General features: G+C 54.2%; 1 protein-coding gene across 5 annotated transcripts in view; it reads right to left on the bottom strand.

The window, feature by feature from the left end:
- Nucleotides 1-15,660, bottom strand: part of ZC3H4 (zinc finger CCCH-type containing 4) — a 42,631-nt gene that overhangs the window by 7,618 nt on the left and 19,353 nt on the right. For 3 of the 5 annotated variants that reach the window (XM_081807171.1, XM_081807173.1, XM_081807174.1), the window contains exons 5-13: nt 14,418-14,640; nt 12,715-12,866; nt 11,835-11,931; nt 11,581-11,720; nt 10,901-11,008; nt 9,322-9,422; nt 8,607-8,727; nt 836-1,200; nt 290-633 (exon numbers count right to left, since the gene is read on the bottom strand). In XM_081807171.1, the coding sequence (XP_081663297.1) occupies nt 290-633; nt 836-1,200; nt 8,607-8,727; nt 9,322-9,422; nt 10,901-11,008; nt 11,581-11,720; nt 11,835-11,931; nt 12,715-12,866; nt 14,418-14,640 (1,651 nt within the window). Of the gene's footprint in view, nt 1-289; nt 634-835; nt 1,201-8,606; nt 8,728-9,310; nt 9,423-10,900; nt 11,009-11,580; nt 11,721-11,834; nt 11,932-12,714; nt 12,867-14,417; nt 14,641-15,660 lie in introns of all 5 variants that reach the window. The other 2 variants (XM_081807172.1, XM_081807170.1) reach the window with 1 other exon arrangement.

A 15,660-nucleotide genomic window follows, 5' to 3' on the forward strand; every position in this document is an offset into this window, starting at 1 on the left:
CACCACTCTACACCCCGCCCCTCTGACTTCCCATGGTCCCGACTCCAGGCGCACCCAGCAAAATGTGTAAGACGTTAAATAAATTACACCGATACTATCGTGAGACTCCTTTCAACATCAACAGGGTAGCGAACCCCCGTCACTGAAAACGTGCAACCACTCACAGGACAGAGATGGAGCTGGATTCATGCTCTGAAAAGACTCGGACAGAGGAGAAAACCCAACTTTTCCCTACGTTCCCTGGGGCCACCGCAGTGGTTCCCCAGCCCCCCAACCCCGGCCTGCGTACCTGCGTCCCCGATGAGTCCCGGCTCCATCTCCATGCCCTCCTGCTGCTGGTAAAAGTTTTCATAGAAGTTCTGGGATGGCGGGATGGGGGGCATCATTCCAGAATGTGGGGAGTCTCCAGGACCATAGGGCATCATTGGGGGGCCACCGGGTCCCATGGGCGGGCCAGGGTTCATGCCAGGGCCCATCGGCATGTCGGGGTGCATGTCGGGGTGCATGTCGGGATGCATGTCGGGATGCATGTCGGGATGCATGTCAGGATGCATTGGGCCCCCCATTGGCCCCGGGGGGCCCATATTGGGCCCAGGGCCCATCGGCCCTGGGGGTCCTCCGGGTCCAGGGAACCTAGGAGGAAGAAATGGTGCCCATGAGAGGGGCTGCAGAGCAAGAATGGCGGCCATGCTGTTGAGGAGACACAGCCGTGTCCACGTGGTTGGTCCCTGAGGGCTCCAGACCAGGCTCACAGTGACAGGCCCCCGGCACAGGGGAGCCTAGCTAAGGCCAGAGCCACCCCAGCAGCCTGACTCTGGGGGCCCAGGGCACTCACCTCACGCCCAGCTTCTCAGCCAGCTGGCCCGTGGGCCGCACCACGATCTCAAACAAGGAGGGGATCTTCTTGTTGTACATGTCCTGCTGCTGCTGCAGCTGCTGGGGCGACAGTGGCTCGTGCACTGGCATGGGCATCTGGGGGGGCCCGGGGGGCGGGGGCGGGGGTGGGGGCGGGGGCGGGGGGCCGCCCTGCATGGGCCTCCCATTGGGAGAGGTCGGGGCCGGGGGGCCGGGGGGCCGAGGAGGGGTGGGCAGGAGGCCCACGCCCGGGGGTGGCTTGGGCAGGGGGTTGATGCCCTGCTTCTTCAGTTCCTCCACTTCCTTCTCGTCCTCGGCGCCTGCTTCTGCATCGTCAGCCAACATCTGCAGGAGAGAACAGAGGGAGAGAGAAGACCGGGAGGAGTCAGGGAAGGCGCTTCCCACGTGGAGAGCCGAATTTTCGGAGGAAAACCCAAAGACACAAGGACCCTGGGGCCCTCACAAGCATAAAGTCAAGGAGCACAAAGCCTCTTTGGCACAAAAATCATCATCCCACGCCGCTGCCGCATCCACTCTGTGACCCTCTGGCAGGGGGGCCACTCCTGTTTGCAGCAAAACACACGCAACACAGAAAGTATAGTTTTCCCCTTTTAAGCAGTTCAATGGTATGAAGTACAGTCATGAAGTTACACAACCACCACCTGGACCTAGTTCCAGAACTTTCCCATCACCCCAAAAGAAGGCCCATACCCGTTAGCCGTCACTCCTCCCCCCGCCCTCCCCCCTCCAGGCCCTGGCAACCACTCATCTGCTTGCCATCTCCAAGGTCTGCCTATTCTGGACAGTTCACGCAAGCAGAAGCATACGCCGTGTGGCCTTTTGTGACTGGCTTCTTCCACTCAGCACGCTTGCCAGGTTTACACGCGCTGTAGCGTGTTGTTGCCTATTTCCTGGCTGACTAATATGCCACTGTCCTGTTTGGATTGTAAGGGCCTCTCACTATACTTGTAATCAGACCCCGAATCCCTACCCTGAGCCACAGGGCCCGACAGCAGGGCTGGATGTCTGGAGAGGACAGGGCTGCACCCCTTGGCTTCTTTTGCTTCCACGACGCCCCGGACTCCTCGACCCTGAGGACCCAGCCCCGTGCCAGGCCCACGGACAGCTGAGCTCTCTCCCCTGCGGCGCCCGGGCTGGGACCAGCTTTCTTCCTGGGTGTCTGTCTTTCCCTCTATTCCTAACGGTGGCTCTGTGTCCCCCAAATGGTGGGATCTCTTACTAAAGGTCAACTCAGTGTGACTGTACTGATCTCCTGTGTTCACTGCTAGAATACTATCAGCACCCTTCAAAGCACTGCCCGAGCTCTGTAAGATTTTATGTGTAGCTGTGTTCCAGTTGATTCCTGGTTCACCCAATGGCTGTCAACTCTGTAAGAGCAGGACTATTTCATGCCTGGGGCCCAGCACGAAGCAGGGTACCGGGTAGATGAACTATTTGAGCAGAATGTCTCACCAATTAGGATCCCATGCAGAAAAGTTAACACAGCAGTCTTGACTGCTTTTCTTGGAAGGACTGCTTGCAACCTTGGTCTGGGGCTGGTATCTGGGAACCTGGATTTCGGGGGGAGGGGCCCCCTACTATTCCCTGACTAGTAAGAGGTGCTCACTGTGCCTAAACTGTTTATACAAACAATGCACTGTCTGCTGAAACACACCACATCTCCTTCTGGGATTCTGGAATTTTGGTCCATGCCAGGCAGAGGCACCACCGTGGGCACTGACCGAGCCTCCATCACGCATCCCCAGTCGAGGACATTCCCCAAGTGCTGTCACAACCTGAGGAGTTAAGCACGGCCCTCGTGACTGCACGGGGTGAAGACTCTTGGAAGATGGTGCCTGGTTTCTCCAGCCTTTGCCCATGGTGGCTACCCGCTTGGTCCCAGGCCATCGAACTGGGCCTGGGTCATCTTAGGGACCTCAGCACAGACACCTTGGTGCATCCTAACCTGGGGCTTGGAGATGTCCCACCCCTAGCATCTCAGCCTCGGCACTACACAAGACCACACCCCTGCTCCTGCACCCAGGGTGGCAGGAGTGCGGGTGGTGGGAGCAGGGTCTCTAGGAGGGCGTCAGGCGGTTCCTGGCTTTTCTCTCCCCTCACCGTCAGGAACAGTATCTGCACCTGGGGACAGGAGGGTCCGAGAGTGCTAAAATACTTGGACAATCGATCAACGGAAACCTTTGTCTCTTAGAGCCCTGCTACCCCAGGTGCAGTCTGAGTGTGAACCAGGAGCACAGAGGCACCTACTGAACTGGAACCACATTTAACATGTGCCTAGAGCTGTGTGGGAAACACTGCGGAACCAGCAGTGTCTTTCAGCACTGCTCTCAGTGGGGAGCCAAGCAGGCGCAGGCCCCGTGTGCTTCACTGCCCCCATGTTCTGCTCGCTTCCTGCCCAGCGAACTGGCCCCTCGGCCCCTTCTGGTTCCTCACCCGAGCATGCAGCTGCTGCCGGGACCGACACCCTTGTTCAGCATGTGCTTCTCTCACTCTTTACTTCCCGTCACTCACCCTAGGGGCCGGCCAGGGGTCATCTCCTCACCGAGCCTCGAAAGTCAACCTGTCAAGAGTGCCTCTGGGCTCCCTGCATGTTCCCACCAGCGCCCCAATCCTAGCGCATAATCAGGATCTGCCGGGGTACTGGATTCACCTCCTCACCACTGCGTCCACAATGCCCAGGACAGGGCCCGGCAGAAGCTAGGCACTGCCGCACATTTGCTGGATCAGCGAGCAAAGGTGACAAACAAATGCATCTCCCTCTGCATTCCCTGGACTCCAGAGAATGGCTCTCACTCGTTAACATCAGGACAGAGGAGGATGGGAGAGGTGAGGGGGTCGGGGCGCCTGGGGGCACAAAGAGTCAAGGCTTTGGCTAGCCTGGCTCTGCTATTTGGTGTTCTTCTCAAGGGGGGGAAGGGGTCTCCCCTGCACACTGCCTCGCCTTGGCCTCCCCCTCCCAGGCCCCGAGGACCCGCCCACCCTCAAGCCTTCAGTTACTGCCAGCTCCGAGTGGAGGCGACCAGACCCATCTATCAGCCGCTCTGCCCTGTCACGCTTCAGTCCACATGCCTTCTCCTCCTCCACCGGCCATAAGAGGGGGGTCTTGTGAATGATGGCCCCTCTACTTACTGAGCCCCAAGCCAGGATCAGGGTCCCACTCCCACACACTGTTCCCAAGCTACTACCTGGACCTCCTGAGTGCCTCACCTGCCTTCCACGCCCTCACCCTCCATCCTGGGCCCTGCTGCCTCTGGCCGGGACTCTGCCCCTGCCTCCCCAGGTAGTCTCTAGTCTCTCCCACCACTCTCTGCGCACCAACAGAGCAAACATCAATCACAAACAAGGCCACGCCTCTGCACCGCTAGATCCTTCCATCAACAGCAACTCGATGCCCTCAAGTAGAAGGCAAAACCTAACAAGGTTATACCTCATTAAACAGGAACAACCTTGACCACAACTTCCTCCCCTGCTGTGGAGGGGGCGGCAGCTCTGGCCACTGAAAGGGCCACACTCGCTTCGCCTCCGAAGCTCACACCCAGAAGGCCCCGCTCCATCCCGCCTACCAGTGTGGCCTCCTCTGCTGCCCTAGGGCGGCTCTTCCTTCAGGGGGCCTCCTGACACCTGCCCCTGCCTGTCATGACCAGGCTTCTCTGTACCACCCGCCAGCCGGAAACACCCCAGCCAACGTCCCTTTCCCCTTTAGACCAACCAGCCCCGGGGAGCGAGGCTACGGCGATGTGTTCACTGCGGTTTGCCGGCACCGGACGGCGGTCAGCACACACCGGGCACTTAATGAATGCACGATTAACGGGACGGACCGGAGCTCTCACCCACGGGCTGCTCTCGGTAAGGGTGCTGCCGCCGCCCGGTGAGCGGGCCTCCCCCAAGCTCTGACCTCCGTGGGCCCTGCCCACGCCCGGCAGGAGTCTCTGCGCACAGCCTGCTGGCCAGAGCGAGGACACACCCCCACCCCCAGGACTTCGCTTCCCTTGTCCCTCGCTCAGACCCCAGCTCAGGACCCAGACCGGCTCCCCGAGCTCACCTCCTTACCCACTTCCTCCCACCCTGGGCCACGCGTGTCGCTCTGAGAGCAGAGACTGACCCGCATTTAACGTCAAGACAGTGACACATGAAACACATTAAGACAACATTCCCACCAGAAAAGCTGAACCCAAACTGTCTGTGCAGCCCTTGCCCAGAGACTCGGAGAGGGGCACGTCTGCTCCAGACCTCCTGTTAATCCGTTCCCAGGCCTCTCCACCCGCGAGGACAAGCGCTCCCTGTTCCCTCTCATCAGATGAGACAACCAGGGCCCTCCTCTACCAGGACAGATCCTGACTGATGCCCAAAGTTTCCAAAAGTCAAGGCGACCTCTCAACAGAAAAGGACTGTCAACGCCTGCAGACACGCAAAGGCGCGTGAGCCAAGACTCATCAGGCCAAAGAAATCCGTTTGTATCAGTTGGCTAAAAATCCTGTTTCTGCCCTAAACTGGAAACAATCCAGATCTTCTTCAGCTGGTAACTAGACAAACTTAGATCATCCACACAACAGAGTACTACTCAGCAGCAAACAGCTACGAACTATTCTCAACAACGTGAATTCTAAATGCATTATGGCAAGTGAAAAAAACCAGACTCCGAAGATTACATACACACACGTATGTTTAAAAGCTACATACTGTAGGGCCGCCTGGGTGGCTCAGACGGTTAAGCGTCTGCCTTCGCCTCAGGTCATGGTCCCAAGGTCCTGAGATCGAGCCCCACATCGGGCTCCTGACTCAGCGGGGAGCCTGCCGCTCCCTCTGCTTGTGCTCACTTTCTCTCTCTCTGACAAATAAATAAAAAAATAAAATCTTAAAAAAAAAAAGGCTATATACTGTATAAACCTACTCACAGAACATTCTTGAAAATGCAAACTATAGAGACAGAAAACGGGTCAGTGGTTGCGGAGGCTAGAGAATGGGGAGGCGTTGACTCAATAGGGGCACAGTTTTGGGGGTGATGGAGGAGTGAATTTCCTCTATCTAGATGTTGGGGCACCTACAAGACTCTGTGTTTGTCAAGCTCACAGAACTTTACGTTAAACGGGGATTTTACTAGATACAAACCGTACCTTGACAAACCTGACTATAAAAAAGAGAAGTATAAGGAAAGATTTAAGAGTAAAGAACCAAAATGTGTGCAACTGACTCTCAAAGTTCAAGGGCACACGCATATGTAAAATAAAATGAGAGGACGTGACAAAGCAAATAGGGCAAACTGCTAACAGATGACTCTGGATGGAGAAGCAAACACGCTTCCAAACCTAGAACGGATGGCTGGAAACCAACGTGTGCACAGACAGAAATGTCTCCGCAAAGTGGGAAAACAGAGCTGAAGGAAGGAAGAAGAGATAGACTTTTCGGGAGAGGGTGGCCAAGGCCCAGGGGTCAGTGGCATCACAGCCTGCACCCGGGGGCCGCCCCGAAGCCCCAGGCCCCAGCCCTGGCCGACAAGCTGCAGCATGAGCGCTGACCAGATGCCTACATCAGGGTTAACCTAGGTCCTTCTCAGAGTGTATCCTCCGTTTCCCTTTCTGACCACCGAGATTCAATTCCGGTATGGTTTTCTTCCAGGTTCAACACTCATTTTTCACCTACTGAGATTTGCTTTTAGATCGGGGAGGATACTGATGCTTTAAAAACATTTGTAACTGAAAACTGAAATGTGCCATCCTGGTTTGCTTTGGGTTTTTACAAGGGCGTCTAGAGCTGGGCTGACCAAGGTGGTGGTCACTGGCCACGTGTGGCTACTGACGCTCGAGATGCAGCCAGTCCAAAGTGATATGGGCTCTAAGTAGAAAATAAGCACCCGATTCCAAAAACATGGTAGCAAAAATAATAGTAATAATAATAATACAAAATGTCTTAATTTTTCATTACTTGCTGAAATAATACTTTGAACATGCATATACCAGATTAAATCACATATACCGTTTGAACTTAATTTCATTGGTTTCTTTCTACTTTAACGAAGCTACTAAAAAATTTAAATCACATACGTGGCTTGGCGGTGTTCCTACTTGGACAGCACCGGTTTTGAACGCCAACTCTAAACCTCCAGCAGGGGGCAGTGCTCAGCCAGCTACTGTTCAGCTCTCCATGTGAGAAAGGAAGCCACAATCTTCCCCTCTACCCCGTCAGATCACCAGACTCTAGAAATCTACTAGATAAGAAACCCTATTCCTAGGGTACTAAGTTCCCCAGAGGGCCTGGAAAGAGAATGTTTCCCACCGCACTGCAAATGAACAGCAGGTCTTTTCTCACTCTGCCTGTGCAGGGCTTCCCCCTGACCCCCAGGGTGGCCTGGGCCACAGCTGAAACAGGGCAGTCACTGACGGACTCCTGAAACTGCCCCACGTGCTACTCATAGACTCAATCCTTGCCATTCTCAAAACACCGGCCAATCCCTCAAACCTTCTGTGCACCAGAAGGCAGAAAGCCTTCATCTGGAAGGACCTGTGTTCTCTCTCACCGGTTCCCCCTGCATGTATGTTAGGAACCCGAGGACAAGAACTAGGGGCCCCTGGAGTCCTCATGACTCTTCAGGGAGAACAACAGATACCAGGATGAGTTTAGAGCTGACTGGGGAGGAAGGCCTCACATTGCACCAGAGAGATCTCTCCCTCCCGAGAACCTCCAATCTCCCTGTCATAGAATCCTTAAGCCTCGGGAGGAAACGTTTGACATTTCCATCAAAATACAACCCACCCAAATCTCATCCTCCTCCCTGTGCGTCATGGGCTCTCTAAAAGATAGCTACCTTGGGGCGCCTGGGTGGCTCAGTTGGTTAAGCGACTGCCTTCGGCTCAGGTCATGATCCTGGAGTCCCTGAATCGAGTCCTGTATCGGGCTCCCAGCTCAGCGAGGAGCCTGCTTCTCCCTCTAACCCTCCCCCTCTCATGTACTCTCTCTCATTCTTGCTCTCTAATAAATAAATAAATCTTTTAAAAATAAATAAATAGGGGCGCCCGGGTGGCTCAGTCGTTAAGCGGCTGCCTTCGGCTCAGGTCGTGGTCCCAGGATCCTGGGATCGAGCCCCGCATCAGGCTCCCTGCTAGGCGGAGAGCCTGCTTCTCCCTCTCCCTCTCTCTGCTGCTCTGCCTACTTGTGCTCTCTCTCTCTCTGTTAAACAAATAAATAAAAATCTTTAATAAATAAATAAATAAATAAATAAAATAAAAGATAACTACCTTGCTTGTAGGCAGCATTCCTTTTGTGTAGCATCCCCCCTCCCCACCCCAAAAACTGCCCTGGCCGGAGAGAAGATATAGGCATGAGGACCTCAATTCTCCCTGCAGAAAAGAATGCAGCCCTTAGGGCGCCTGGGTGGCTCAGGTGGTTAAGTGACTGCCTTCGGCTCAGGTCATGATCCTGGAGTCCTGGGATCAAGTCCCGCATCGGGCTCCCTGCTCGGCGGGGAGTCTGCTTCTCCCTCTGACCCTCCCCCCTCTCATGCTCTATCTCATTCTCTCTCTCAAATAAATAAATAAAATCTTTAAAAAAAAAAAAAAAAAAGAATGCAGCCCTTACTCCCTCCCTAAAACAGCCCAGCTCCTGATCAAGGCAGGTGGGAAGTCTGGTCCCGCACAGAAGCCAGGCGGACAGGTGGTCACACCAGGTCAAGGGCAGGCACGCCCACTGGTTCCCCTGGAGGCAGCTGTGTGTCCCCATGTTCCCGCCAACATTACCTTATCCAAGAGCTCTCTGGTCTCCTCAGTCAGGGGGTCATGGGAGAACATGCAGTCATCACCATTAATGCAGTTCCCGGTCGTGTGGTACAACTTACAGGGAAAATCACGTTCACGGCATGTTAAGGCAAAAGCATAGCCTCCTGGACCCCAACCCGCCCCCCCCGGCACAGGGCAGAATCCAACCCCCTTTGTCTTGGCGATGAGACCTGGAAACCCAGAGAGGTGAAGTGCCCGGCCTGGGGTTGCACAGCGGGCTGGCAGCAGACCTGAGTTGAGACCCCAGTTCTAGAGACTCCTAGACTCCTACTCTGGAGGGCTTTCCGCCCCACCACACTGGCTGTGGGGCCTGTTGTCTACAGATCCTCACTCAGCAGGAACAATAAAGGTCAATGATGTACCCAAGGTTACACAGCCCACTGGAAAAGTCTCAGGAAGGTAAAAGACAAGGGGTACAGCTAGTCTTGAGAGTCTGTGTAAAGAAACCATGGACCGCGTGTGCGTCCACTTCCTCATCCTCAGGACAGGGACAGTGGCTCTGCCACACGACAGATATGAGGGTTCAAGGAGACTGAGACACGCCGAAAGCTCGGCCCAGCGCTGGCATGGGGAGCGCGCACACAGTGAAGGTCAGCCGCTGTCGGCAGGGAGGAGGGAAGAGGTGTGAGCCCTGCATCCCAACAGAGATGAGTGCCAAAGGATATCGTGCATGTAGGGGCAGTTCTCGGCTCTGGCACAGAACCCGGTGATGTAAAACTTGCACAGTTCTCGCTTCTTTGGTAGCTCGATGTCGTGGCTAAAATTACAGTGGTCTCCCTGGAAAAGAAGCAAGGAAAAGGTAAGGGGGTGGGGCCCAGTAAGCCCTCCCGGACGCCCACCTGCAATGGGAGGTACTACTCTGTCCTGGTTGAAGCACAGAGGAGCAATGACAGACGAATACCCCACAGGGAAGGGCGGGGCTCAATGACATAGTTTCCCACCAACTGAAAAATTCTGACAGGGTGTGCGCTCCCTTCTCTTGGGCCCTGCCTCCCCTGCCCACAACCCCATTCCTCCAGGCTCCACTCACTGCCCCTGAGCACTTCTCTCTTACTCTCCCCCTTCTCCCTCCTCTCACCCACTATTTTTCACCATGTGCCGCATGGTGGCCAGTATCCAGCCCCATGCTTCTTTCTTCCTAACACAACATCCATTTTGTTTGGGAAGAATGTGCCCAGCTGGACAGGTACATTCCCCAGCCTCCCAGGAAGTCCTGGCCAATGAAATGTAGGCCAAAGTCCCCAAGGGAGGACAATGCTGCCTCAACTAAAAGAAAAAATCCCTTCACCCATCCTTCCTCTTAGCCCTTAGATGGGACGCCCAGAGGCACAGCAGCCACTATGGAACCATGAGGACAAACGACACGTGCTCAAAGACGGCGGACATTCTTAAAGTAGGAAGTTCCCCAGAGTGCCAGTGACCAGGGCACCAACCTCCTTCAGAAGAACAACATCTGAGTGTTTACACTAGCGGAGCTCAATTTTCTATCATCCAAAGTCAGACACACTCAGAGGACACAAACCCCGGTGAACAATATAGAAACTGTTCTGCATAGCTGTTCCCCTTACTCCCAGGAACGGCTACTCATCCGTCTTCAGATGTATTACAAACTTCTTAAAATAACACGAATTGCGACTATAACGAGGAGCATCTTATATATGCATACGTTTGTTTCACATACGTGTTTTCTTCTAAGGTCTATACCCGGGTGCAGTATTCCCTGGGCATGTGTGTGCCAGGATCTGTCCACTGCCATCGTACTTGAATAAAAAGCTGGCTGGCTGAACTCCCACCAGGTTATGCCCTCAGAACTCTGTGGTCATCGGCCCAGCTTCTGGTATTGAACTCTGCTGTGAAATTCAAGGCTGGTCTGGTTCTCCCACCTCTACTATCCGGATAGCTTAATAATTCCCTCTCCGACATTAAAGTTCAATAATTTAACCAAGACATATTACATCTTTGGTATCAGTATCGATCTTAATACATTTGAGGCCATTTGAACTGGCTGATAATTTTGGCCCCCCAAACCAACAAAAACATCAAAAAACCACCCAGACGTGTCATCATGCTCTGGCTCCTCAGTCTGAGAAAAGACCAGAGTCTTCCCAACCATCTCTTGGTAGTCAATCACTTCCACCCTTACCTGACCACTGTCCCCAATTAGCGTGGTCTCTAGAACATTCCCAGAGGCCCGAGCATCCTCTGTGAGGTTGCTGCCGTGCTCCAGCACCCAGGTACTTTAACTGGCCCCTTACCCATGTACACCGCCCCTCCACGAAGTATTTGCAGATGACTTTGCCTTTCTTGTCAGACTGCTGGTGGGGCTTGTCATGGTCACTCCTCCGGTAGCTCCCGCCACCGTCCTGTCAGGAACACAGAGTGTCAGCGTAAAGGGGGATGAAAAGGAAGGGCTGGGGGGGGGAACGATGCAGACTGGTAGAGACAGGTTCTAAGGGATTGACAGGAAAAGAAGGTGGCTGGTGGGGATGAGCATTCCCTCGACAGAAGCGTCTTCACGTAACAGGAGCAGCGAACAGCAGGTTACCTCCACCACTGAGGCTATGCGGGGTCTGGGCCCCGTGGTATGGAGTGCTGGCACCTGAAGAGCACCACACACCGGTGCGGGAACACATTCACCTCCTAGACGCAGTATGCGTGTCTTGCTATAAAACTCTCCAGGCTACCTGGGTCACCTGGAACCTTCCCCACCGCAGAGACTCAGGTGCTACATAGATGTGGTTTTAAAAACAGGGTCTCACAGGCAGCACAGCTCCCTCCCCATAAGAGATGAGTAGTACTCATCAGCCCATGGAGAACAGCTGATGGAAGCAGGAGGACAGGACTAGCCTCTGAGGCCAACTCATTCGAGGCAAAAAAACAAATCCAAGAAGGGGGCCTTGGCTAAACATTAGATCCAAATGAAGAGTCAACTCACGCCCATGTCCTCATCATAGAAGTCTTCGTCATCGTTCATTCCGCCCTTGTTCATTCCTCCTCGGCTGCCACCTCGCCCGCGACCCCGGCCCATCCCTTTCCCTCGACCTCGGGAACCCCGGCCACGGCCTCGACTTAACCCTGCAGAGGAGAGAGATGGCATTCACCTGCTGCTTCTCCCCAGGACCCAAATCCAGCAGCTGCTGGAAGGAGGGTACCCCCCACAACTCGTCACCTCCTGGGCCCCCTGCCCACCTCGTCCTCGGCCATCCTTGGACCGGCGGTACTGGTTCAGCTCCTTGGAATATTCATCATAGTCCTCATCTCCCATTGGCTCCTCACTTTCTCCATACTGGGATTCCAGAAGGAGAGAAGGTAAAAAAATTAAATTAAAAAAAAAAAAAGGAGAGAAGGCAAATCTCATACGGGGAACAATTAACACTGTCCCTAACTGTACTCTCTGCCCCTACATGCCTTTTTGTTTCTGCAGGTCAACAGGAGACTCAAAAGGGCAGGTGAGCAACCTGGGGCCACCCGCCTGTGCCCCCTCTTCACAGACCACAGCCAAAGCAGGAGGGGGGTGGTTCTAATCCTCTCCCTGACGGTCTTCACTCCCACAACTCCCAATTCCTGGGGCAAATCCGACAGGGGGCCTCCTACACAATGGACAGCTGTGTGGCTATAACAAAGGGCAGGCTCACTGTGTACTGGCATGGAAAGGTCTCGGGCTGGGACACAACAATGAGTGTGGAAGGTGTGGGGTGTGTGTGTGTGTGTGTGTTAGGGGGCGTGAATAAACAAGTGTGTGTGTGTGTTAGGGGGCGTGAATAAACAAGTGTGTGTGTGTGTGTGTGTTAGGGGGCGTGAATAAACAAGCACCTGATTGCAAAGGTCTAAAACTTTTCTATTAGACATTCAGGAAACTTGTTTCTAAGAACGGGAGGTGTTTTCACAGCTTTGGTACCTTTTCAATTTGGAACTATATGAAGGTTTCCTCTATTCCGAAATAAGAAATGAATGCTGAAACACAGTCCTGCCATGAAACACTCTCCTTCCACCAGTTTCATAGGCCGCCCCCAAGAGCGCCCATCAGCCCGCCTCCCCCCCTCCCCTCCAGGGCCGGAGGAGAGCTTACTTCCATCTCCTCTTCATAGAAATCTTCTTCGTCCTCCGGGTGATCTCCCACGGAGCCTCTGCCCCTTCCGCGGCTGCCCCTGCCCATGCCTCGGCCTCGAGACCCTCCGCGGCTGCCTCGACCCCGGTAGCCCCTGCCACGGCCTCGGCTGCCTGCAGGGTGATTCAGGCGGTGAGCACCCCGAGTGGGAGCAGATCCCACCAGCATGAGAGAAGTCAGCCCATTTTCTGCCCCTGAGGTCAGTCATCTCCCCCTCAAGCCTTCCTACCAGCTCCAGGCAGCTGGTCCCGTCGCCCCCTTGCCTCATCCACGTGCCCTCAATGGGGGCCTCAGGCCTCAGCATCCTGGACGCACACCTACTCCACTGCCACAGGGGCACCTGTCCACTGAAAGCTGCACTCACTGTCCAATACAGTGGCCACCAGCCACATGTGGCCATGACCAGACTACGAGATGTTGTGAGGGTGAACCACACACTGGATTTACAGCACTTAGTTGAAAACGAGAAAGAGAAGGCGCCTGGGTGGCTCAGTTGGTTAAGCATCTGCCTTCGTCTCAGGTCATGATCCCAGGGTCTTGGGATTGAGCCCCATGTAGGGCTCCTTGCTCAGCGGGAAGCCTGCTTCTCCCTCTTCCTCTGTTGCTCTCCCTGCTTGTGCTCTCTCTCTCTTCTCTGTCAAATAAATAAAATCTTCAAAAAAAAATAAAAGAAAAAAAGAGGCAGCTTCCTGCCCACAGGTCCTGTCCCTGTGCTTTAATTAAACCACCTTTCTGCATTAAAAAAAAAAAAAATTAAGAGAATATAAAATACTATGTCTGTTTGGATAACATGTTAAAATAAGATTTTGAATGTATTAGATAAAATATACTGTTAAAATCAATCTCCTGTTTCCTTTTCCTTTTTACCCCCCTTTTACTTGTTTAACTTGACTACTAGAAAATTCTAAATTATGTTGTGGCTTGCATTAGATTTCTACTGGACAGCACTGGTCTAGAATCTCCCCAAAGAGCATGGCTTATCCAAGGAGGCGTCCAGGAAAGATTGCCCAAGAAAGACTAAATGAACAGCCAGTCAAACAGTAAGCTGGGCCTTTGGCAGGGCTAAGAACCGCGGAGCTAGAAAATCCTGGGAGCCCTCCTCCCTCATGGGCTGCAAAACCTTGCAGGCAGGAGATGGTTCTAAGAGGCCAGGCTGGGTCTCTGGGGCTCTGCCCTCCCCCACCATATCCTCCTAATTGCCACAGGTTCAAGGTTCAGAGGTGTGGCAGTCCCACCTTGTCGCGTGATAGGAGGTGGGAGGATGGGGGAGGAGGCCGGGGCAGCCAGCTGTCAGTTATCCTGGCCTAGGTCTGAAAGAAGCCGTCTCTTCTCTTTCTCCTCACAGCTGACCAGGAAGTGGATGAAGAAAACAGCCTTTGGCCACGCGAGCTTCTCCCCGCCTCCTCCCAACCTGGCTCCATCCCAAGCTTGGCCGGGCACTGGAGCCTCTCGCCAGGTGGCTCACTCCAACGCCCCCAGCCCTGAGTTCCTGCCCTCCTTCTCTGGACTCCGACTCCTCTCAGCACCGAATGACGCCTGTCTCTTCTGCCACACGCAGGGCTCCGCAGCCCCAGGCCGAGGGGTCCGTTCAGCTCCGTGCTGCGTTGGCCCGGCCACCCCCCACCCGTCTGCTCCCGTGCCCCTGGGCAGTGGCAGGGCCTCACCTCGGCCCCGGCTGCTGCCCTCCTTGGCACGCCGGTACTGGTTCAGCTCTTTGGTGAAGTCGTCATAGTCCTCCTTTCCTAGGTCCTCCTCCTCGTCGCCTTCGTACTCCCCGTACTGCTCGTTCTCGTAGTCTTCGTACAGGCCGTAGCCTTTGCTGTCCATCTTGGAGTAGGCCTTCTTGGGCAGGGATGTGGCGTGCGACGGGGGGTACTGCTGGTGGGACTGATGGGGAGAGGGGGTGAGCCGGCCCCGGGGCCCCGAGTCCAAACCACCAAGGTCCCCGTTGTTCCCTAAACTGACACATCTGTCTGGTGTCTCTGTCGCCCAGGGGGCGAGACACCAGCCACTCAGGGGGACTAGTTCCCACCTGAGTGACAGTGGGTGCTGGGCCCAGATGTTTCTGTGCTTCAGAAAGGGCCACAGCTTGAAAGAAGATGGGGACACACAGACCCCACGATAAGAACTGAGGAAGGAAGAGAAGGGGGTATTTCCCAGGGATACACAGCAATCTCATTTGGGGAGGAGGCCTGGTAGGCAACAGGGGTGGTTTTTTTGTTTGTTTTAAGTAATCTCCACACCCAACACGGGGCTTGAACTTAACCCTGAGATCAAGAGTTGCATGCTCTGGGGACACCTGGGTGGCTCAGTCAGTTAAGCGTCTGCCTTTGGCTCAGGTCATGATCTCAGGGTCCTGGAATGGAGTTCCACATCCTCCCTGCTCAGCAGGGAGTCTGCTTCTCCCTCTCCCTCTGTCCCTCTCCCCTGCTCATGCTCACTCTCTCTGATAAATAAATAAAATCTTAAAAACAACAAAAAAAAGTTGCATGCTCCACCAACTGAGCCAGCCAGGCCCTCCAAGAGGGGTGCTCCTTTGTCAAAATTTTCTTCGGGCCTTAGAATTCAATTAATGACCTACTTGGCAACCAAACCAGAAAGCCATTTTGAAGGATGCTTTCCAAAGTGTCAAGAGATACTGGATGAAGTTAGATACACACACACACACACAGGGAAGGCACCAAGACGGCCTTCAGTAGGTAAATGGATAAACTGTGGTCCATCCAGACAATGGAGTATTATTTGGCAGTCAAAAGAAACAAGCCAATGAGCCATGGGGCTATGAAAAGACATGGGGAAACCACAAACATATACTGTTAAGTAAAAGAAACTGGTCTGAAGAAATTAAATGCTGTTAAGAGTCCAACTATCTGACATTCTGGAAAATGCAAAACTACAGAGACAGAA

The sequence above is a fragment of the Leptonychotes weddellii genome, chromosome 16 (genome assembly GCF_054177405.1).
Source record: "Leptonychotes weddellii isolate Sample4059 chromosome 16, ASM5417740v2, whole genome shotgun sequence".
Taxonomy (NCBI): Eukaryota; Metazoa; Chordata; class Mammalia; order Carnivora; family Phocidae; genus Leptonychotes; species Leptonychotes weddellii.